Source organism: Mustela nivalis, assembly GCF_964662115.1.
Source record: "Mustela nivalis genome assembly, chromosome: 16".
NCBI lineage: Eukaryota > Metazoa > Chordata > Mammalia > Carnivora > Mustelidae > Mustela > Mustela nivalis.
In genome coordinates, this window is record NC_139035.1 from 13,201,413 (window position 1) to 13,223,809 (window position 22,397).

The 22,397-nt window shown below is 40.4% G+C and overlaps 1 protein-coding gene across 6 annotated transcripts; it reads left to right on the top strand.

Annotated features, from left to right (window-relative positions):
* Positions 1 to 104: 104 nt before the first annotated feature.
* On the top strand, positions 105 to 20,612 carry TATDN3 (TatD DNase domain containing 3). 6 transcript variants are annotated; one of them, XM_082702530.1, is made up of 10 exons: positions 105 to 221; positions 1,899 to 1,931; positions 2,834 to 2,907; positions 3,561 to 3,645; positions 8,543 to 8,605; positions 9,865 to 9,974; positions 10,140 to 10,195; positions 11,954 to 12,066; positions 17,095 to 17,175; positions 19,897 to 20,612. In XM_082702530.1, exons 1-10 carry the CDS (start codon positions 156 to 158, stop codon positions 20,038 to 20,040), a joined length of 825 nt encoding a protein of 274 aa, XP_082558656.1. In that variant the 5' UTR covers positions 105 to 155; the 3' UTR covers positions 20,041 to 20,612. The 6 variants fall into 6 exon arrangements, with proteins under 6 accessions (XP_082558656.1, XP_082558657.1, XP_082558658.1 ...); XM_082702531.1 differs by having other exon boundaries at positions 17,098 to 17,175; XM_082702534.1 differs by having other exon boundaries at positions 173 to 796.
* The last annotated feature ends 1,785 nt before the right edge of the window (positions 20,613 to 22,397 follow it).

Consider the following 22,397-nt stretch of genomic DNA (forward strand, 5'->3'; position numbering starts at 1 on the left):
TTCCCAGTTTGAACTGAGGGCGGGAGCTGGGAGCGGAAGGGCGGGCTCTCACTGGCGGAAGGAGCGTGCGTCCGGCCGGAAACAGTCCCCTGCAGCTACAGCGTTCCGCCTGGGGCTCGGCGGGGGCGTGGACGGCGGCGGTGGCGGTGGTGGCGATGGGGGCGGTGGGCGTGGGTTTGGTGGACTGTCACTGCCACCTCTCGGCCCCTGACTTTGACAGCGTATGTAAGGGCGAGGCCCGGCCGCTGGGAGCGGGAGGCACCCCGGTCCTTTCCCTTCGGGTTGATTTTGCTCTCCTGCCTTGGGACGCAGCGTCAGATCCTCCCGGGTCGCGTCCGTGGCCCTGAGGGACTGGCTCCTGTCTCTCTAATCTCGGGCTTTCCGGTTTTTCTTCCCGGCGCTGCGGAGCGCGAAGCCCTCTACCTCTGCACGGCCTCTGTTAGCCCTTCCCGTTTGCGAGTCGGCGTCCCCCTACTTCCCCTTGACCCAGCCGCTGACCCCACGGGCCTCGCAGCTCCGGGCGCGCCTGGCCGAGCGTCCCCTCCGCCCGGGCGGAAGGTGCGGCCGACGGACACCCCGGCGCGCCGCGGGATGCGGCTGCGGTGCGGAGAGACGCGAGCGGAGAGCCGCGAGCGGAGAGCACACACCCCACCCCAGAGTTACACAGCGGTGTACTCGCAAACGGGAAACAGAGGCTGATGGAAGGAAGAGCAGAGTCTCTAAGGGGAAAGACCTCTCAAGAGGTTGTTGACACTTGAGCTGGAGCCGGAAAGGCAAAGAGCCGCCAAGCCAGACGGTGGTGTGCGGGGGGGTAAAAAGCGAGCGGGTCGGATTTGACGCGTTCGAGCTGCAGAAGGGCTCGGTGGGGGGTGGTGAGCTAGAGAGCCGCTGGAGTAAGACTGGAGGTTTGCAGGGGCGAGGGGGGGGCAGGTCAGGAAGGACAGTGTGGAGCCAGGAGAGGTGTTGGGTGGGGTGGGTGGGTTGGCTGGTTGGTTTCAAGGGAGAGTGACACGATCTGATTTCCATTGAATAACGCTTTGCTGATGGAGAGTAAGTGCGGAAGTTAGAAAACCAGTCTGGAGGCTTTTGCTGTGTATAGACAGGAGATGACGGTGGTTGCAGAGGAGTTTGAGAAAAGCAGATGGATTCAGTGTGTGTTTTAGAGCTGGAATCTAGGGCACTTGCTGAGGAACTGGGTGTGTAGAGGGAGGGAAAGACAGGGCGTGAGGATGTTCCCTGAGAGGAGGAAGACCGGGTGGGGAAGGCAGATAAAAGGAACAAGCTTGTAGAGGAGAATTATGTTGGGCACATGTTGAAGCCTAATGTCCACCCAAGTGGAAATGTCGTATGGTCAGTTTTTTAACTAGCAGTTTTGGGTTCAGGAGAGAATTCTAGGCTGGAGCTCAAAATTAGCGTAACAATGATATCAAAACCTATGGATGAGATCACCTGAGCTGTATACAGAGAGAGGAGAATAGGGCCCTGAAATCCGAGAGGAGGGAGCCAGCTGAGGAGCCTGAGAGGAGCAGCTAGGGGAGGGTAGAGTTTGCAGGGGAGCGGCATTGCAGAAGCCAAGAGCAGGAGATACTTCTAGGAAGGAAGGCATGGACAAGTGAGGAGCTCTTAATGTCTCTGAGGGGCAGAGTAAGACGAGGACAGGGAGGTGTCCTTTATATTTGACCATGACAGTTTCTGTTTTAGTGGAATAGGAACAGAAGGCAGATTTTACTAAGAGGAAGAGTTAACAAAAGGCGGGTCAGTGTAGCTCTTCACATCTATCACACTGCTCCTTGCCATTGTTGTCATTTGTTATGCTGCCTCAACTACACTGAAATATATAGCCATAGAGAAGTTACTTATTCATCTAAAATAATTGTGATTACTTGCACTTTTTTAAGGATCTGGATGATGTGTTGGAGAAAGCCAAGAAAGTAAGTCAATATCTATAGTTGCCCTTTGTTTTCCTATTAATTTCAAGCTAGAACAGCTTGAAATTTAGATACACTATGCCTATGTTGCTTTGTTAATAATAAGTAGCATTAACTGTTTATTGTATACCAGGCACTGAGCTACGCCCTTTCTGTACATGATCTCATTTAATGTTTCACAACATCCTTGTGAAGAAGCTACTATTTTATAGCTAACCATTACCCATTTGCTAGAGGAGGAAACTCAGACCTAGAGATTAATTTATCCAAAGATACATTGTTAGTAAAGTAATAGACAGAATAGTCTGAATCCAAAACCTGTTCCCACAGCTACCGTGCTTACCAGTTATATGGCACAGATTGGTCCATCTATCAGTTCTAAAATTAACATTATTCCGGAGATCTTGGAGAAATTATAAAACTTTTCTGAAACATTTTTATTTGTTTCAGGAAAGAATAACTAATTTTTAGAAGTTGTTATGAAATTCATTATAACTACCACTTTGTAGCTTTCTCTTAAAGTGATAGTCAGAAACGGTTGCCGGTACATTTTTACATACACAGCCATCATTCAATATGGCAGCTTAATTAGGAGCGTGGGCCCTGGCATTACTCAGGCACAATGAGCTTGAGCAAGTTATTTGACTCCATCCAAAATTTCTAATCAATATGATGGATTACAGCAGTGCCTACCTCATAAGGTCGTATAGATTAAATGAGGTAATATTTTTATTTACTGAACATAGTGCTTGAAACATAGGAAGTACTCAGTGATAGCCGTCGTGATTATACTGATAGACTATAAGTGAGCAAGAATAACTAGAAGTACAGAAGACTTTAAATTTCTGTTCAGTTATGTTAGATGTATATTGTTTGAGACTCTGTTGTATTCATTTTTGTTTCAGGCCAATGTTATGGCTCTTGTGGTGGTTGCTGAACATTCAGGAGAATTTGAAAAGATTATGCAGCTTTCAGAAAGGTGCTGCTTTTCATTAAGAATTTAAAGAGGTGGGGTGCCTGGGTGGCTCAGTGGGTTGAGCCTCTGCCTTCGGCTCAGGTCATGATCTCAGAGTCCTGGGATCGGGGCCCCAGGTCGGGCTTTCTGTTCAGCAGGGAGACTGCTTCTCTCTCTCGCTCTGCCTGCTGCTCTGTCTACTTGGAATACTTGGAATCTCTCTCTCTGTCAAATAAATAAATTTTAAAAATTGAAGGGAAAAAAAGAATTTAGAGAGTTGCTGGGGCGCCTGGGTGGGTCAGTTGGTTGGACGTCTGCCTTCGGCATGGGTCATGATCTCAGGGTCCTGGGACTGAGCCCTCCATTGGGCTTCTTGCTAGATGGAGAGTCTGCTTCTCTCTCTCTCTCTCCCTCTGTTCCTCCCCTTGCTTGTGCTCTCTCCCTCAAATAGATAAATTAAATCTTAAAAAAAAAAAAAGAAAAATTTAAAGAGTTGCTAATAAGGATGCAGTTATGATGTCACATTTGTACTATCAAAGGTCATCCAATTTTAAAGAGAATGAAAAGAGAAAAATCACATCAACATAGCCTTAAGAAACTCTTTCATACTTTTTCTTTAGGACAACATTGTCTACTAGTTCAATATTCCATTTTCTAAATTTGTTCTACATTTTTAGATATAAGGGGTTTGTCCTGCCCTGCTTGGGTGTTCACCCTGTTCAAGGAGTTTCTCCAGGAGACCAAAGATGTGTCACATCAAAGGTAAAAGTCATGTAAACCAAAAAGTATAAAAAAAGATACTTGATTCGGTAATGCTCTTCTTTCTGATTTATATTCTAAGGCAATAATCCAGAAGAAGGAAATGCTACCTTTCACAAAGGTGTTTGTTGCAGCATTATTTGTATTTAAGAAAAAACAGAAACAGCCCAGAGGCTCAGAAATAAAGGAAAAATTAACTTGTAGAGTGTTAAATATATGTGTGTATGGAATGCATGCATGGAAGATGACAACTATAGGGTTTGTTTTATGTAGCAATGAGGAAAGTGTTTTAAAATGTAAAAATATATTCTATAAGAGGGAAAAACACAGAAATGACATTCGCTGTGATGACTGGGTAGAATTCTAAGGGACTTGCTTTCACATGTTTTTACCATGTTGTCATATTGCTTTAGCCAAAAAGTAATAAAATATCTAGAAAAAGAAAGATACAAATTTATAGATGTAGTACCATAAAGGAACAGGTGAGTTCAGTACATAGTATCTTCTTGAACGTTAAACTGTCTCTGAGGGAATGCTCTTGATCTATTAAACTGCCCTGCTGGGGTGCCCAGGTGGGTCAGTGGGTTAAAGCCTCTGCCTTCCGCTCGGGTCGTGATCTTGGGATCCTGGGATCGAGCCCCACATGGGGCTCTCTGCTTAGTGGGGAGCCTGCTTCCCTCTCTCTCTCTCTCTGCCTGCCTCTCTGCCTACTTGTGTTCTCTCTCGCTGTCAAATAGATAAATAAAATCTTTAAAAAAAAAAAAAAACTGCCCTGCTTTTATACCATCTCTAAAAAAAAAATCCTTCCTAGAAGATCTCACTGACTCATAGTAGCCAGTATGTCTCATATTTCAGACTGGTCTCCTGACTCAGAATCAGGGAGATACAGTTTCTTAAGTGCTTTATTACAAAATGAGATTGATAGCTCCCCATTATGAAGAAGTAAAGACTTTTTGTTACCTATGAATAAATTAAAATACAAGGTCTTTCATTTTTTATAATAATGAATCTGTATTCCTACGTTAGGATACCCCAGGTAGCTCTATTTATTTCGAAACAAAATTGCTTTTAATTCACTTCAGGTAATGATAAATACTTGTCCGGGGCTCCTGGGTGGTTCAGTTGGTTAAAGCCTCTGCCTTCGGCTCAGGTCATGATCTCAGGGTCCTGGGCTCTCTGCTCAGGGCATCGGGCTCTCTGCTCAGCAGAGGGCCTGCTTCCATCTCAATCTCTGCCTGCCTCTCTGCCTACTTGTGATCTCTGTCTGTCAAATAAATAAACTCTTAAAAAAATAATAAATACTTGTTCTATAGGTGGAGTGGTTCTCCTGGGATGATAAAATTAAATTGCTGAGAGATACAGTTCCCAAAATGTTGGAGATCATAGCAGAACAGGATTTCTTTCATTTATATAGAGATTTATATGAATAGGCATTCATTTAGTCTGTCAGTCAACAAGTGTTTTTACTGAGCACCTACTGCATTCCATGCACTGCTCTAAGCACTGTAGAATGAAATCCCTCTCATGGAAGCTTGATTCTAGCAGACAATCTACAATTAGATACCTGAACAGGAAAACTATAGGTAGCAGTCAGTGCCTTAAGACAATAAAACAAGATCATGTGGTAGGGATTGTGGATGCTGATTTTTGGATTGTAGTCAGGGAAGGCCTCTCTGAGGTGGTGATATGAGAACTGCAGCCTGAATGCTACCAAGGAATTGGCCCTGCAGAGAGAGGGCTCAGAGTGTTGTAGGCAAAGGAAAGAACCCAGCATGAAGGTCCTAAGGTAAGAATAAGCATGATGTGGTCAAGAAACAGAAAGAGAGCTGATGTGACCGGAGAGACGGAAAAGTCATGGTGGTGAGGTCGGAGGGACTGGGCAGGGAGCACTGTGTCTGGGGCCGTGCTGGAGTTCATAATATATATATGGGTGTGTGTGTATGTGTGTGTGTATATTTATATATTTTTTATATATTATATATAATGTATATTTTTATTTACATATATTCTATATATTTACTTATATATATTATATATATATTTATATATTTTTTTAATACTTTTTAAAAAAGGATTTTATTTATTTGAGAGAGAGAGAGAGCATGAGAGGAGAGAGGTCAGCGGGAGAAGCAGATTCCCTGCCAAACAGGGAGCCCGATGTGGGTCTTGATCCTGGGACTCCAGGATCGTGACCTGAGCCAAAGGCAGTCGCCCAACCAACTAAGCCATCCAGGCGCCCTGGGATTTATATTTTGAAGAGATCCCCTTGGGTATGGTATGAAGAACAAATCTTGAAGAGTGCCAAAAAGGAAGACAGGAGGAGTGAGAAGACTATTGGAGTAGTTCCTAGGAGAGACGATGTAGCCTGGACCAGAGTGCTAGCAGCACAGGCGAGGGGAAGTGGGTGGATTTGTCGTATTTTGGCATGAATGTAGAACTGACAGAACTGTTTAACTTAAAAAGCTAATGAGATAGCAACAATAGATAGGTAATTCCAGATTCTTAAAGCAGGGATGAACTGAAAAAAATCTCAGGATAGACCTCTGGAAAACACCAGAGGTAAGCAGTTATTCCTCTTTTATTCTTAGTGTGCTTGAAGTCCATACCGTAGTATGGTTTTCTCATAATGATTAGATTATAAATCCCTAATATGTGGTACAAAGCTTGGTATGTAGTAGGTGTTAAGTAAATTCACTTGGTTCATAAAACTAAAGTTGCTGGGGCGCCTCAGTGTCTCATTCGGTTCCAGGTTGGACTCTTGATTTCTGCTCAGGTCGTGATCCCAGGGTCATGAGATCAAACCCCACATTGGGTTCTGCCCTGGGTGTGGAGCCTGCTTGGGATTCTTTCTCTCCCTTTGCCCCTCCTTTCCCTCTAATAAAATATCTAAAATTAAAGTTGCATCACACAAATCTTTCCGCATGTTCCTGAACTAATTCATTCAATAAATACTACTGCCAGGCAGGGCTTGGGCCCCAGAGCTATTTCAGGGAACCACAATTCACTGTGTGCGATCTACTGCCCCCTGCAGGCAAGGCATGTGTTCTGCAGTTGTCTCCCATCCCTGCTTGGCTCACTTCACTCATTTGGGTTATGCACCCCTCACCCTGTTTTCAAAACTGTGAAGACTAAACATTTTATTTAATAAAAAAGCTACTGTATTTAAAATCATTCAGAATAAATCTAACAAATGGTAGTAGTCCTAGTCATAGGGTGTAGAGGTATAGGATCTTTAAAAACCTCATAATAGGGGTACCTGGGTGGCTCAGTGAGTTGAGCCTCTGCCTTCTGCTCTGGTCATAGTCTCAGGGTCGGGGTGGGGGTGGTCAAGCTCCATGTCAAGCCCCGTGGCAGGCTCTCTGCTCGGCGGGGAGCCTGCTTACCCCCCTCTCTACCTGCCTCTCTGCCTAATTGTGATCTCTCTCTCTCTCTGTCAAATAAATGGATAAAATCTTTTTTAAAAATACATAATAGAACCATTAGCATGTAAAGAACTTGAGAACATCATTCAAGAGGTGGGAAAAGAAATGAAGTCAGAAATAGACCTATGAATGTCTTTATAAAACTATTTACATCTATTGTAATAAAATGGTAGAGACCATACACACTCAAATACACACATATAAAATTAGTAATATGAATTATATTAATTTCTATTTCCTATCCTTGACTTGCCAGAAACTTTCAGATTACTTCATGAGCGTTGGAACAGTCTCATTGTAAATTTATTTTGCTTTTTTCACAGTAATAGATATTCCAAGAAGCATTTTTCTCCTCTTTCTGGTCTTCATCCAAATGTACACTTTCTAAGACTTTCCACGTATCAACCATTTCCTGGGTAATCTCCAACTTCTCCAGCCCCTCTGAACTTCAGAGACAGAGCAGTTTGGATATTTGATTGGAAAAGCTTTGGCTGATGACATTTAACCTCCTCAGCTGTTGTTAGACACCTTCTCTGGCCTCTAGGTTTCTAGGGTCTCTGGTCTCTTAGCTTCTCATGACAGTGTTAAATCCTCTTTATCGAGTAAATACATTCTTTATTGAGTATTTCTAAGGCCATGATCTACTCTGTCTCTCAGGTTTTCTGTCTCCAGAGGTATAATTGTAGAATCTCCTCCTGCACCTCTTTTCTTAATTCTCCTTTGTTCTAGCCTCAGTAGAAGTTCTTCGCAATTTACATATCCTGAGACTAAAACCCTCAAAGTAGTTTGAAAAATATCTAGAAGCCAGTTTTCCATATATTTGTCTTTCCCTTGTCTTACAAGGGAACTCTCACAGAGTAAATTCTCTTTAAATGGAAATAGTAATATGGAAATTCACGGTACTTTGTTACTTGAATAATTGACAAGCATATGTGTGATAATTAGTGTTTAGACTGTTGAACCTTTAGAACAAAAATAGGCTAAGCAGGATTATAAACAAAAGAAATCAGTGAAAATAGTGCAAAGGATGTATGAGATTTTTCCTATTAAAAAACTCAAAAACCATTAGTATTTTGAGAGGAGGACATAACACAGCCCACTCCCCAGGAACTCAATTACAAAGGCGACTACCAAAGATGGCTTTCTTCTGTCTTGGTCAGCTATTGCAGGAGGAAATCCAAATCAGTCCTAAATGTCAGGAAATTCTTCCTAAATGTTAGGAAGTATTTAAGGGAGACTTTTCATTGAAAGTCATGTTCTTGTGACCTGACTGGGTGTGGGCTGTTTCTACTCAAATTTCCAAATAGTAGTGCTCACTATTATAGAAGGATGACTATGGCTACCTCTTCTACTGGTTAAAGGTATTAAATGTATGTAAAGGACCCAATATGGTACAGTGCCTGATATGTAAAAGGTGTTTTCTAAAGTATCAGTTCCCTTACCCTTCTACTTAAACAAATTTCCTTTTTTTCTCCTAGGATTTGGATGTAGCTCTGCCTATTATGGAGAATTATAAAGATCAGTTGTTGGCAATTGGAGAGGTAACACCAAATAGCTGATCAAAGGACTTCTAATCTAGACTTTCATGTGATACACGGATATAATCTTTAGTTCACTATTATATAACTGACTTAGATAATTATACTCACTTTATCTAGCTGGATAATAATTTGTCAGTACCTTCTCAATAAGCAAAAGAGCCTGAGGTAGGACAGTAGAAAGCCCACTATAGACTTATATTAATGAAAAGAAAACTACTTCATTAGCATTTCTGTGTACTTTGTTCTTTTTTTTTCCTTTTCTTAAATACAAGCATCATCTCTACATTTAGTTAACACAGTATATACAAACATACTTTAAATATACTGGATTTTGTTGGGGTGCCTGGCTATCTTAGTTGGTGGAGCATGTGACTCTTGACCTCAGGGTCATAAGTTTCAGCCCCACAGTGGACATAGAACTTATTTAATAAATAAATAAAATATTTTTTTAATTTAAAAATAGTCTAGAGTTTGTAATTAAAGAACATTTTTTATTAAATAATTTACAATCAGGAAGCATTTTTATCACTTGGTAATAAACTCCACTTCTAATCAAAGACAGAAGATAAAAGTAACACTTAAATTTAGAATGTAGACTATAGGAGTGCCTGGGTGGCTCAGTGGGTTAAGCCACTGCCTTCGGTTCAGGTCATGATCTCAGGGTCCTAGGATTGAGCCCCGCATCGGGCTCTTTGCTCAGCGGGAGCCTGCTTCCCCCGCTCTCTCTGCCTATCTCTCTGCCTACTTGTGATCTCTCTCTGTCAAATAAATAAATCTTACCAAAAAAAAAATAGAATATAGACTATAGCAGTCTATGACAAAATAGTATCAAGAGAAACAGTGATTTATAATCTTTACTGTCCAATGTAATAACTTCGTAGAGCACTTGAAATGTGACTGGTCCAAATTGAGATACATATAAATATAAAACACACAGGATTTCAAAGTCTTAGTACCCCCCCCAAAAAGTAAAATAATGCAATTATTTTTTAATATTGATTTTGTGTTGAAATAATAATATGATTATATAATAATAATGATGTTTTGGATATATGGACTAAATAAAGTATATCATTAAAATTAATTTCACCTGATTCTTGTTAGTATTTCTAATGTGGCTACTAGAAAATGTAAAGTTATGTAGGTGGCTTGCCTGTATGGCTCCCATCATATTTCTCTTGGACAGCACTGCTCCATAGTATGTCTTTTGAATTCATTAAACCATAAACATGTAAATCTGTTTTATTTTTCTGTTACAGGTGGGACTAGATTTCTCCCCCAGATTTGCTGGCACTGATGAGCAGAAGGAAGAGCAGCGACAAGTCCTAATCCGACAGGTCCAGTTAGCCAAAAGATTAAATTTGCCTTTGTAGGTTAATTAATCATCTTTCTATATTAATAGCTATATAGAGAAAATTGAATAATGATTCTCCTGAGATGGAGCTCTGTATTTCTTATTCTCTGAATTACTTTAATAGAACAAAAATAACACTTTCAGATAAAGTACCAAAAGGAATTTTTTGTTGTTAAACAGAAATGTTCACTCACGCTCTGCTGGAAGACCCACCATCAGCCTCTTAAATGAGCAAGGTACTTATTTTCCTGAGAGAAGTGTGCCTAGTATTTACGTTTAACAGTTCCAGTCCATATTCTCATAGAATAAGCCGCGTTTTAATTTTATTTCTTAAAAGGAAGGGAAGGGAGTGGGGTAAGGGCGGAGGTGGAAGTGAACTAAGGTGATTCTGCAAGTCAGCCTACTTTCAAGTGTGATTATGACATTTAGAAGGCCAGCGTAGAGCAAACGAAAAATTGGGTCAAGTAATTTATATTCCTTCATTTAAAAATTAACAACCCTGGAGCGCCTGGGTGGCTCAGTGTGTTAAGCCGCTGCCTTCGGCTCAGGTCATGATCTCAGGGTCCTGGGATGGAGTCCCGCATCAGGCTCTCTGCTCAGCAGGGAGCCTGCTTCCCTTCCTCTCTCTCTGCCTGCCTCTCTGCCTACTTGTGATCTCCCTCTGTCAAATAAATAAAATCTTAAAAAAAAAATTAACAGCCCTAATTTTTTAATCAGCTTAAGCAACTGATTAATGAGAGATGAAAAACACAAAGCAAAGATGGGTTTACTGTGTCTTGCATGTTTCCTGGCTGCTGCCTCAGAAAATGGTATTATACAGGTCTTGGCCATCATACCTGAAATGCACTGTCGTATTCACCAGTTGCTCCTGAAGTAAAAATATATCTTACAGCATTACTTTTCAGACTTTTTAAAGTACCATCCACAGTAAGAAATACACTTAAGTGCTTTTTTTTGGTACTAACCCTTTATTTTGACACACAGTATGTACATATACAGAAAACTGACCAAAGTTTAAGGAGCAGTGCATCTCAATGTATGTGCAGATAGATAGGTGTATATAAACATGTGCACATACATACACACAGTAACACACATATAAGCATATGCTGCTCAGTTACAACCCACTAAATCAGTTCCATAATTCAGTTAAGATTGTAACTCACTGATGATCGTGCCTACTATTTGAAAAAAAATAGCATCAAATAGTAAAATAAATGTCATTGCCTGCAGCTAGAAAGCATTGTATTTCTCAGTAATGAGAATCACTGGAATTACTAAGAGCACATGATTTTTATGCAGGCTGAAAAGCCATCCTTTAAGAGCTGGAAGTGATTTGGTGAAGCCAGTCCTGACGATTGAGTCTCTGAGGCACTGACCTCCCTGTTTCTTCTTTCACTAGAATTCTTGCTAAGGATAATTTCACTGCTTAGAAACCTAGTAGGAACAATAATTTGACAGTTTACAAACTTCTAGAAAAGGTTTGATGGTATAAGAAGTTTAAATATTTGTTTAAAATTTTTTATGTTTTTTTTTTTTTTTAATGTAGCCTTCATGTCCAGGGTGGAGCCCAACGTGGGGCTTGAACTCATAACCCTGAAATCAAGACCTGGATGCTTAACTGACTGAGCCACCCAGGTGGCCCTTAAAAAATTGTATTTCAGTTTTATTCTGAAGATTTAAAATTTCCTGTATTTTTTATTTTACTGTCTGGATACAGTACATTTACCCTTTAGAAATAATATAGGGGCACCTGGTTGGAAGAGCATGCAACTCTTCACCTCAGGGTTTTAAGTTCAAGTTCTATATGTGGTGTAGAGATTACTTAAATAAATTAAAAAAAAAAAAAAAGGAAGCCATAGAACCTCATCTTTATATTACAGTGACCAACATTTACTCAAAATTTATAATCTGTGTTGCCCAATTTGATTAGTGGGAAAACTTCTTGTTAAGGAAATGAAAGGAAACTCTAAATTACCTTGAATCTTTAACAGGCGCTGACAAAGTGCTCCTGCACGCATTCGATGGCCGGCCATCTGTAGCGATGGAAGGAGTTAAAGCTGGGTACTTCTTCTCAATTCCTCCTTCTGTAATAAGAAGCGGACAGGTAAGTTCTGTAACTAAGCCTCATTTTATGCTTTGTGAAATACCTTTTAAAACATGAGTTTTTATTACATGCTTGTAATACTATTCTAGTTACATTATAAAAATTAATCGTTGGTTCCTACCTCATACTTATATGAAAAGTAGCTTAAAAATGAGTAAAAGAGCTAAGCCTAAGAGAGCTGAAATTTATAAAACTATTAGAAGAAAACAAATTGATATCTTTGTAACTTTGGAATAGGCAGTGGTTTCTTAAATATGACACCAAAAGCACAAGCAACCAAAGGAAAAAATAAGTAAATTGGACATCGGCAAAATTGAAAACTTCCAAAATAAAACAATTTTTGAACTTTTATGCTTCAAAAGACACTATCAAGAAAGTGAAAAGATAACCCACAGAATGCGAAAAGATATTTGCAAATTATATCTGATAAGGGTCTAGTATCCAAAGTATATAAAACACCATTACAACTCACCAACTAAAAAGACAAATAATCTGGGGCACTGGGTGTCTCACTCGGTTAAGTGTCCAGCTCATGGTTTGAGCTCAGGTCGTGATCTCAGGGTTCTGGGATTGAACCGTGCATCAGGCTCCGTGCTTAGTGGGGCATCTGCTTTGAGATTCTCTCTCTCCTTCCTCTTCCTCTGCCCCTTCCCGCTCACACTGTCTCTCTCATTTCCAAATAAATAAATAAATCTTTAAAAAAAAAAAGTTGGATTTTGTCAAAATTTTTTTTTCTTTTTAAAGAAACTCTTTATTTCTATCAACCTTATTTCTATTTAATGTTTATCACATGTTTGTTCTCCCTCTACTGAGCTGATCATACTGGTTTTCTTTTCTTGGTCTGTAAATTGTATTGATTGGTTTTCTAGTGTTGAACTAACCTGGTATTCCTTGGCTCAATTCTCCTTGGTCACGATCCAGGCATACCTCAGTGCTGTTGCAGGTTCCATGCCAGACCTCTGCAATAAAGCATATATCACAGTAAAGCAAGTCAGGTGAATTTTTTGGTTTCCCAGTACATGTAAAAGTTATGTGTACACTATGCCATAGCCTGTTAGGTGTGCAGTAGCACTGTGTCCAAAAAAAAAAAATAAAAATAATGTACTTAACTTAACTTACAAGTATTTTATTGTGAGACACCTGGATGGCTCAGTGAGTTAAGTGTTGAGCTCTTGGTTTGAAATCAGGTTATCGTCTTGGAGTCATGGGTCCAGCCCTGTGTCTGGAAGAAGAGTCTGCTTCAGACTCTACCCGCTACCCTTCCCTGCTGGTGTGTGCTCGCTCGCTCGCTCGCTCTCTCAAATAAATAAGTAAAATTTTAAAAATAAATAAATGAACAAGAATATTTTATTTTTGAAAAAATGCTAGCCATCATCTGAGCTTTCAGTGAGTCATCGTCTCCTTGCCAGTGCAGAGCTTCCTACGGTGCTGGTGGCTGCGGAGTGACCAGGGTTACAGTCGCTGAAGGCTGGCGGGGCTTGGCAATTTCCTAAAATAAGACAACAGCGAAATTTGCTGCACCCATTAACCCTTCCTTTCACAAGTGATTTTTCTGTAGCCTGTGTTGCTATTTGATAGCATTTTGCCCACAGTAGAACTTCTTTTGAAATTGGAGTCCATCCTCTGAAACCCTGCTACTTCTTTGTCAACTAAATATATGTAATATTCTAAATCTCTTGTTGTTTCAACAATCATCACAGTGTCTTCACCAGGAATAGATTCCAACCCTAAGAAACAACTCTTCATTAATTCATTCAAGCTTTACTGTGAAATTGCAATAGTTAATTCCCGTCTTCAGGCTCCACTTCTGACTGCGGTGCTCGGACTGTTTCCACCACGTCTGCAGTTACTTTCCCCCCTGAAGTCTTGAAGCCCTCGAAGTCGTTTATGAGGGTTGGAATCAATTTCTTCCAAACTTGTGTTAATGTTGATATTTGGATCTCTTACTCTGACTTACAAATGTTCCTAATGACATGTAGCATGGGGAATCCTTTCCAGAAGATTTTCAGTTTGCTTTGTTGAGATCCATCCAAGGAATCACTGTCTGTGTGATACGAACTGTAGCCTCACAAAAATGTATTTCTTATATGATAAAACTTGCAAGTCAGAGTTATGCCTTGATCCACACACTGCAGAATGGATGTTGTGTGAGCAGGCATGGAAACAACACTACTCTCCGCGCACATCTCCATCAGAGCCCTGAGAGGACCAGGTGCATTATCAATGAGCAGTAATATTTTGGAAGGAATCCTTTTGTCTCAACAGTGGACTTAATTTTTATTAAATCATGTTGTAAGCAGATGTGCCTGCACGCAAGCTTTGTTGTTCCATTCATAGAGCACAAGCAGAATAGATTTAGCGGGGGCACCTGGGTGGCTCAATTGGTTAAGTGACTGCCTTCGGCTCAGGTCATGATCCTGGAGTCCCAGGATTGAGTCCCACATCAGGCTCCCAGCTCCCTGGGGAGTCTGCTTCTCCCTCGGACCTTCTCCCCTCTCATGCTCTCTCTCTCTCTCAAATAAATAAATAAAATCTTAAAAAAAAAAAAAAGGATAGGTTTAGCACTATTTCCAAGGGTCCTAGGGTTTTGGGAATGGTGAGTAAACACTGGCTTCAACTTAAAGTCAACCAGCTGCATTATCTCCTAATGAGAATCAGCCTGTCCTTTCAGTTTTGAAGGCAGGCATAGACTTTTTCTCTCTAGCCAGGAAAGCCCTGGACGGTATCTTCTTCCAACAGAAGACTGTCTACGTTGAAAATCTATTGTTTAGCTGCCTTCACGAATTCTCTTAGCTAGATCTTCTGGGTAACTTGCTTCAGCTTCTCCATCAGCACTGGCTGCTTCTCATTTCACCTTGATGTTTCGGAGACGACTTCTTTCTGGAAACGCCACGCACCAACCTCTGCTAGCGTCAAGCTCTTCTGCAGCTTCCTGCCATCTCTCAGCCCACATAGAATTGAAGGGCCTTGCTCTGAATGGGGCTTCGGCTTAAGGGAGGGCTGTGCCTGGTTTAATCTTCTATCCAGATCGCTCAGACTTTCTCGTATCAGTAATAAGGCTGTTTTGCTTTATCATTTGTGTGTTCCCTCGAGCACCACTTCAAGAACATCTTCACATTCACAACTCAGTAAACAAGCCAAGAAGTTTCACTTTCAGCCTATCTTGGCTTTTATCACCCGGCTTAATCATTTCTAGCTTTTGATTAAAATGAGAAATGTGTGACTCTTCTTTTCCCTTGAACACTTAAAGGCCACTGTAGTGTTTTTAGTTGGCCTAATTTCAATAGTGTGTGTCTCAGGAAAAAGGCCCAGGGTGAGGGAGAGAGAAAACAGAATGGCTGGTGAGTGGAGCGATCAGAACACACAAGACTTATCAATTAAACTTACCATCTTGGGGTGCCGGGGGGGCTCAGTTGAGCATCTGCTTTTGGCTCAGGTCATGGTCCCAGGGTCCTGGGGTGGAGCCCCACATCGGGCTTTCTGCTCAGTGGGGAGTCTACTTTTCCCTCTTCCTCTGCTGCTCCCCATTTGTGCTCTCTCTGTCAAATAAATAAATAAATAAAATCTTTTTTTTTTTTTTTTTTTAAGATTTTATTTGTTTATTTGAGAGAGAGAGAGAACATGAGAAGGGGGAGGGTCAGAGGGAGAAGCTGACTCTCTGCCAAGCAGGGAGCCGGATGTGGGACTAGATCCTGGAACTCCAGGATCATGACCTGAGCCAAAGGCAGTCGCTTAACCAACTGAGCCACCCAGGCGCCCCTAAATAAATAAAATCTTTAAAATAAATAAATGTACCTTCTCATATGGGCACAGTTTGTGGTGCTACAGAACAATCACAATAGCAACGTCAAAGATCACTGATCACAAACGAGCGTAACAAATATAATGACAATGAAAATGTTTAAAATATTGCAAGAACTACCAAAACGTGTTGCAGAGACACGAAATGAGAAAATGCTTTTGGGAAAATGGCACCAATAGACCTGCAGGGTCGCCACAAACCTTCAATTTATAAAAAACAAACAAACAAAAAAACCCTCACTATCTGTGAAACACAATAAAACAAGGTATGGCTGCATATTACGCTTTTTATAGCTTCATTTTATAGTTTATGGTAGAACTTTATTTATTTAAAACCTTGTTTTCTCATATAAACCTTTGCTGCTGTACTTGCATTAGCACTAACCAGACCTGGTAGTTGCAATCCACAGATTCTGCTAGTTGCTGTATTTTCACCTTCTTTCAGTTGGAATATTTCTTAAATTTACCTTGTGACTTCCTCTTTGACCATATCAGTTATTTCAAAGTGTGTTGCTCAATTTCCAAATACTTAGGAAAATTTGTGGATATCTGCTTGTGTCTCTAAGTACGGAATCTGCCTTATCTTTAAAGTGATTACATAATACTTCACAATGTGGATGTACCCTAATTTATTTAATCACTACCTTAAGTAAAGTTTAGGTCATTTCTAGTTTTTCACTGTTATAAACAGTGTTTCAGTATTCAGCCATAAAAAAGAATGAAATCCTGCCATTTCAACAAAATGGATAGACCAAGAGGGTATTATGCTAAGTGAAATAAATCAGACAGAAAAAGACCAATACCATGTGATTTTACTTTTATGTGGAATCTAAAAAACGAAACAAATGAACAAAGAAAACCAAACAGACTCGTAAGGGAACAAACTGGTGGTTGCCAGAAGAAAGGGGGTGAGGAGATGGGCAAAATAGGTGAAGGGGGTTAAGAGGTACAAACTTTCAGTTACAAAAAACAAGTGTTGAAAAGTACAGCACAGGGAATATAGTCAATAGTACTGTGATCATCTTGTATGGGGACCGATGGTAACTACATTTATTGTGGTAACATTTAGTAACAGTTGAAAATTTTAGTAATTAATTGAATATGAAAACATGAATTTTAGGTTCCTGCCAAGAAGAATGCATTGGTATATGGGTTTAATGCTTTTTTTTTTTTTTTCAATTTTTATGTCTCATGTTTTAAACTAACTAGCTTTCTCTTTTCTCTAAGAAGCAGAAACTTGTGAAACAGTTGCCTTTAACTTCAATTTGCTTAGAAACAGATTCACCTGCACTAGGACCAGAAAAACAGGTAAATGATTATCTAATTCCTACATTATTTAGATTGTCTTTCTTTTGAGTTATTTTTACCTTAGCTGTGTTTCTCATTATGGTATAAATACAATGGAATCCTTTTTTTTTTTCTTTTTCAAGAAGTTATTTATATATTTGAAAGAGAGAGAGTGAATGAGAGGGAGAGAGAATCCCACACTGAGCTGCCACCACACTGAGCACAGCCTGACACAGGGCTTGATCCCACGACCACAAGATCATGATCTGAGCCGAAACAAACTGAACCACGCAGGCGCCCCCACTGGAATCCTGTTTTAATGCTTGGTTGAGAGGTTTTATTAATTGTATAGCTGTTGTGCTCCAGCAGATACTCTTAGATATTGGCCAGTGTTAACTTACATAATAATCAGAGCCAGACCAGTATAGTAAAAAAGGCTCAGTTTCTCTGCTACCCGCTAGGTGTGTGACTTTGGGCAAGTTACTTAATCTCTTTGAAACTGTTTCCTCTGGGTGCCTGGCTGACTCAGCTGGTTAAGTGCCTCAGGTCATGATCCCAGAGTACACGGACAGATCCCTGCTGCAGGAGGGGGAGTCTGCTTCTCCCTCTCCCTCTGCTCCTCCCCCTGCTGGTACTCTCTCTCTCATTCACTCTCTCTCTCAAATAAATAAATAAACTTTTTAACAAAAACCCATTTCTTCTACAAAATGTAGAGCAAAGATCACATCAGTAAATCCATGACTGTATCAACATTTATACTGAAAGAAACAGAGCTTCATTAAAAGAAGGAAAATAAACATTTCCTGAGCATCTTCTATCTACCAGACACTGATAGACATTTCATATACGTTATTTCACTTAATCCACACTGTAATATTCTTATGTTATTTAAATCTCTAAATGATAATTGACTAAACAAAAAGTTTAATAGTATACTGTTGGCTTTACAATATATATGAAAATAAAATGCATGAAAGCAATAGCATAACGGCTGAAGAGGGAAAAATGGAAGTTATCCTATTGGAAGATTTTTTATACTATATGTGAAGGGATATGATATCACTTAAAGATAGACTTTATTTAATTAAAGACTTTATTTAATTAAAACAACATTTTCTCTTTTTTTTAAGGTTTTTATTTATTTGACAGAGAGAGGGAGAGCACACAAGCAGGGGGTGCGGCAGGCAGAGGGAGAGAAAGAAGGAGGCTCCCCGCTGAGCAAGGGAGCCTGATGTGGGGCTCCATCCCAGGACCCCGAGTTCATGACCTGAACCAAAGGCAGAGGCTTAACCATCCTTCCACCCTTTTTAATATTTATATGTATTTATATTAATATATATTTTTCATAAAAATAAAATTCACTTGAACACATTTCATGACTTGCTTTTACATGATAAATACCTGTATATGTCAATAAATATACTCCTCCTTATCATGTTAAATAACTGAATATTCCAGTGTGTGAACAGTCCATAATATACGTAACTTGCTATTGTCATTTACGTTGTTTCCAATGTAGTATCATAAACAATATGATGAATGTCCCCGAGCAAAAATCTTGGTGCACATTTTTCCTTGTTTTTTTTTAGGCTGATTATCAAGGTCAATTTTTTTAAACTTTAACAGTTCTCTTATTCCTCTGAACATTATCATCCTGAGTAGAAAAAAAAAAAAATGAGGGGCGCCTGGGTGGCTTAGTGGGTTAAAGCCTCTGCCTTCGGCTCCGGTCATGATCCCAGGGTCCTGGGATCGAGCCCCACATCGGGCTCTCTGCTCTGCAGGGAGCCTGCTTCCTCCTCTCTCTCTGCCTGCCTCTCTGCCTACTTGTGATCTCTCTCTCTGTCAAATAAATAAAATCTTAAAAAAAAAAATGAAATTCATAAAATCTAAATACTACTGATTAAAAATACACCACTATTTTGTAACCATTAAAAAAGGAAAAAGCACCGCCATTTATGCTATGACATGCCATTGCATGTAAGTAAAACATCCATCAATTTCAGAGATGTTAAATAGGAGGAAATGCATCTTAGAATTAGTGAAATACCATAATACACAATCTATTTAGTCTTCCAGATACACCGTAGCAATTCTTTTATCTTTTTTTTTAAGATTTTATTTATTTATTTGACAGACAGACATCACAAGCAGGCAGAGAGGCAGGCAGAGAGAGAGGAGGAAGCAGGCTCCCCTCGGAGCAGAGAGCCCGATGTGAGGCTCGATCCTAGGACCCTGGGATCATGACCCGAGCTGAAGGCAGAGGCTTTAACCCACTTAGCCACCCAGGTGCCCCACACCGTAGCAATTCTTGAATCCAACTGTAATATAACCTGCGAGGTGAAGAGGCCCAGCCTTAGAGCAGTGACCTTCACAAGGAGTCATTTACGTAACAGACTAAGCACAGTTAATCCAGCTGGCCGGGCAGGTCACCAAGTGGTCACCACCCCCACGCTGCTTTGTCTCCTAGGCGCCGGGGCCTCAATGGTAATAACCAGGGCTCTTTCCAAGAGCAACACCGACTACCGTCAGCGTTGTACAGGCCAGACTTGCGGCTGTAGCTTTTAAGCTTAAGTTCAGGGCCTTCTCCCCAGGCTTGGCTCCTTGCCTCTCCTAACCTACCTGTTAAAAAAGAAGAGCTCATTGGTTTTTACCAGCTCACTGCATTCTGTTTTATTGATGGTCTCCCAAGATTTCCACCCTGAGTGTCACGTCTGATACACTTTCTGTTTTATTCTGTTTCAGGTACGAAATGAACCCCAAAACATTTCCATTTCAGCAGAATATATTGCCCAGGTAAAGGGGATCCCAGTAGAAGAAGTTATAGAGGTGACAACACAGAATGCATTGAGACTGTTTCCTAGGCTTCGGCACCTGCTCCTGAAGTAGCTTCAAAACCAAATGCTGCAGGGGAAGCATTTGAGAGCAAGAAATGTTCTGATTAAGAGTCTGAACTGAAGAAGCCATTATGTAACGATATAGAAGATTATCATTTTAGAGAAGTATTTCTAATAACCAGACTGAGATCCTGAAACCCTGGATTCTGAGTCTGTCTTGTGCTTCCTTGTAATTATTGGAGTCCTAGCAGGAGATTGGGAAACACTTCTGCTTTTTACCGTATTCCATTAAGTAGAACGACCATATGACCTGAAACCATTTCTTCTGGCAAGGGAGGCTCCCCCAGCTAAGACCTGAGCACTGCTGGTGCAACTAATGTTTGATCCTTCGCCACCAGGATTTATCTTGCAGAAGGAGATCGTCTCGTTTCTTACACTGTCAGAGATCTCTTTTCTGGATTTGTAACATTGAATTGTTTGTACTTTGAATTACTTCTTTTTAAGAGAAAAATGTATACGTTTTTATATTGATGGTAGATTCTGACTTATGAGGCCAGTGGTGTGTGTAATCACCATTAAATGCCAAACCCCAAAGTTTGGGTAATAAACTGAGTTTAAGTTCCAGTCTGAATATTGTCACATGTTTAAAATGTACATAGCTTTATTAAAATGTGTCTATTTTTGCATATAGTGATATTTTATATTTTTAAGTTTTAAAAATCTTGGCTGCAAAGAGTTCCATGAATCGATGGTGGGTATGGTCGCACAACAGTGTGAATACAGGTAATCCCACTAACCCACACACCCGGAAGTTATTAAAGTGGTATTTGATTATGTGTATTTTACCACAGTTTTAAAAAATCTTACATATAGTTTACTTGGTGTTGTGACCCATACCAAAGCCTGGGTATTTTGTTCTACTAAATTACACAAGCAGAAAAATACTGGGGAAAGTAACTATCATAGAAAAAAGTTAACTTCCTAAAAAGCTAAGTGACTTTATATAATCATTAATCTTTTGAAATTAATTTATTTATAGAGGACTCAAAACTAGTTCTGGGGCAGACTGTTCAAACCAAACTAGACTAAGAAAGAGAAGCGGGGCGCTTGGCCACCGGTCAGCATTATGAGTTGAAATTCCTAATGCAGTGGGAGGTTCTATTAAAATCAGACTTCTGGCTCTCTCTTTCAGCTCCGTATTTCTTCTGCCAACTTCCTGCCCTTTCTGCCCACACTCCCTTTGTCAGCTTTCACCTCCAAATCTTTTAAGATCCATTTGAATGACTTCCCCCAGCCTCATCAGCCAGCCAGAAGCGATTCCTGCCGCCCCAACTGTGCAGCCCCAACTGTGCAGCCCCGTTCTCCATTTCCTCATCAGCTTATTCGTTTCATTGATCACACAGCTGTGGAGCCTCGCCAGTGGGTTTCCCACTAATCTAGGTCCATAAGGCTACAGAGAGGAATAAGACATGGTCCCTGCCTTCAGTTCCAAATGTAATAAAGGAGACAATAATCCCAAAGCAATGTGAGAAGTACTATAAAAAAGGAGGAATGAGGTTCTACAAAACCAGTTTGATGACATTTAACACACATTCCTTTTTACTAAGGTTACCTTGTGTATGTTTTCACCTTAAGAAATTACAGACCATTTGAGAACAAACCAGTTTTTTTCTTCTTGCATCTTCTCTGTGGTCTGAAACAAGGTTTGCAGTATCATATGCTCTTACATATCTTTTAAATAAGCGAGTGGAGGTAGCTAGTCCACTGACTGCAGCTGACAAGCTAGAATGTTCTCCTTCAGTCTACTCTTCGAAATGGAGATTTAATGTTCTATACCTTTTCACTGATTGGGCTTTTGTTTTGTTTTGAGGTACATATTTTTCATCTCCACACTTTTAAGTGTATTAAATGCTATTCAAAGATTTCCTAATGTTAAACATTCTGAAAAATAGGAATAGACTCTCATGGTCCAGAGAAGCTCCTTTTTTTTTTTTTTTTTTAAGATTTTACTTATTTATTTGACAGACAGAGATCACAAGTAGGCAAAGAGGCAGGCAGAGAGAGAAGGGGAAGCAGGCTCCCCATGGAGCAGAGAGCCCGATACGGGGCTTAATCCCAGGACCCTGGGATCATAACCTGAGCAGAAGGCAGAGGCTTAACCCACTGAGTCACCCAGTGGTTGCCACCTGCACCCAAAAACAGATCTTTTATGTTCTGTAGGAACATCCTTCCCCAAGTAAAAGGCTAGAAGGGCTCTCCTCCCCCTCCCCCTGCCAGCGTATGGTGACCTTCCTTACTGATGAATTAGATGAATATGTATTATTCTTTAAATTAAAAAAGAAAAATTAATATCAACTCTTTTCTTTATTATTATGCAACCAAGCATTCATTTGATCACCTTGCTGGGGC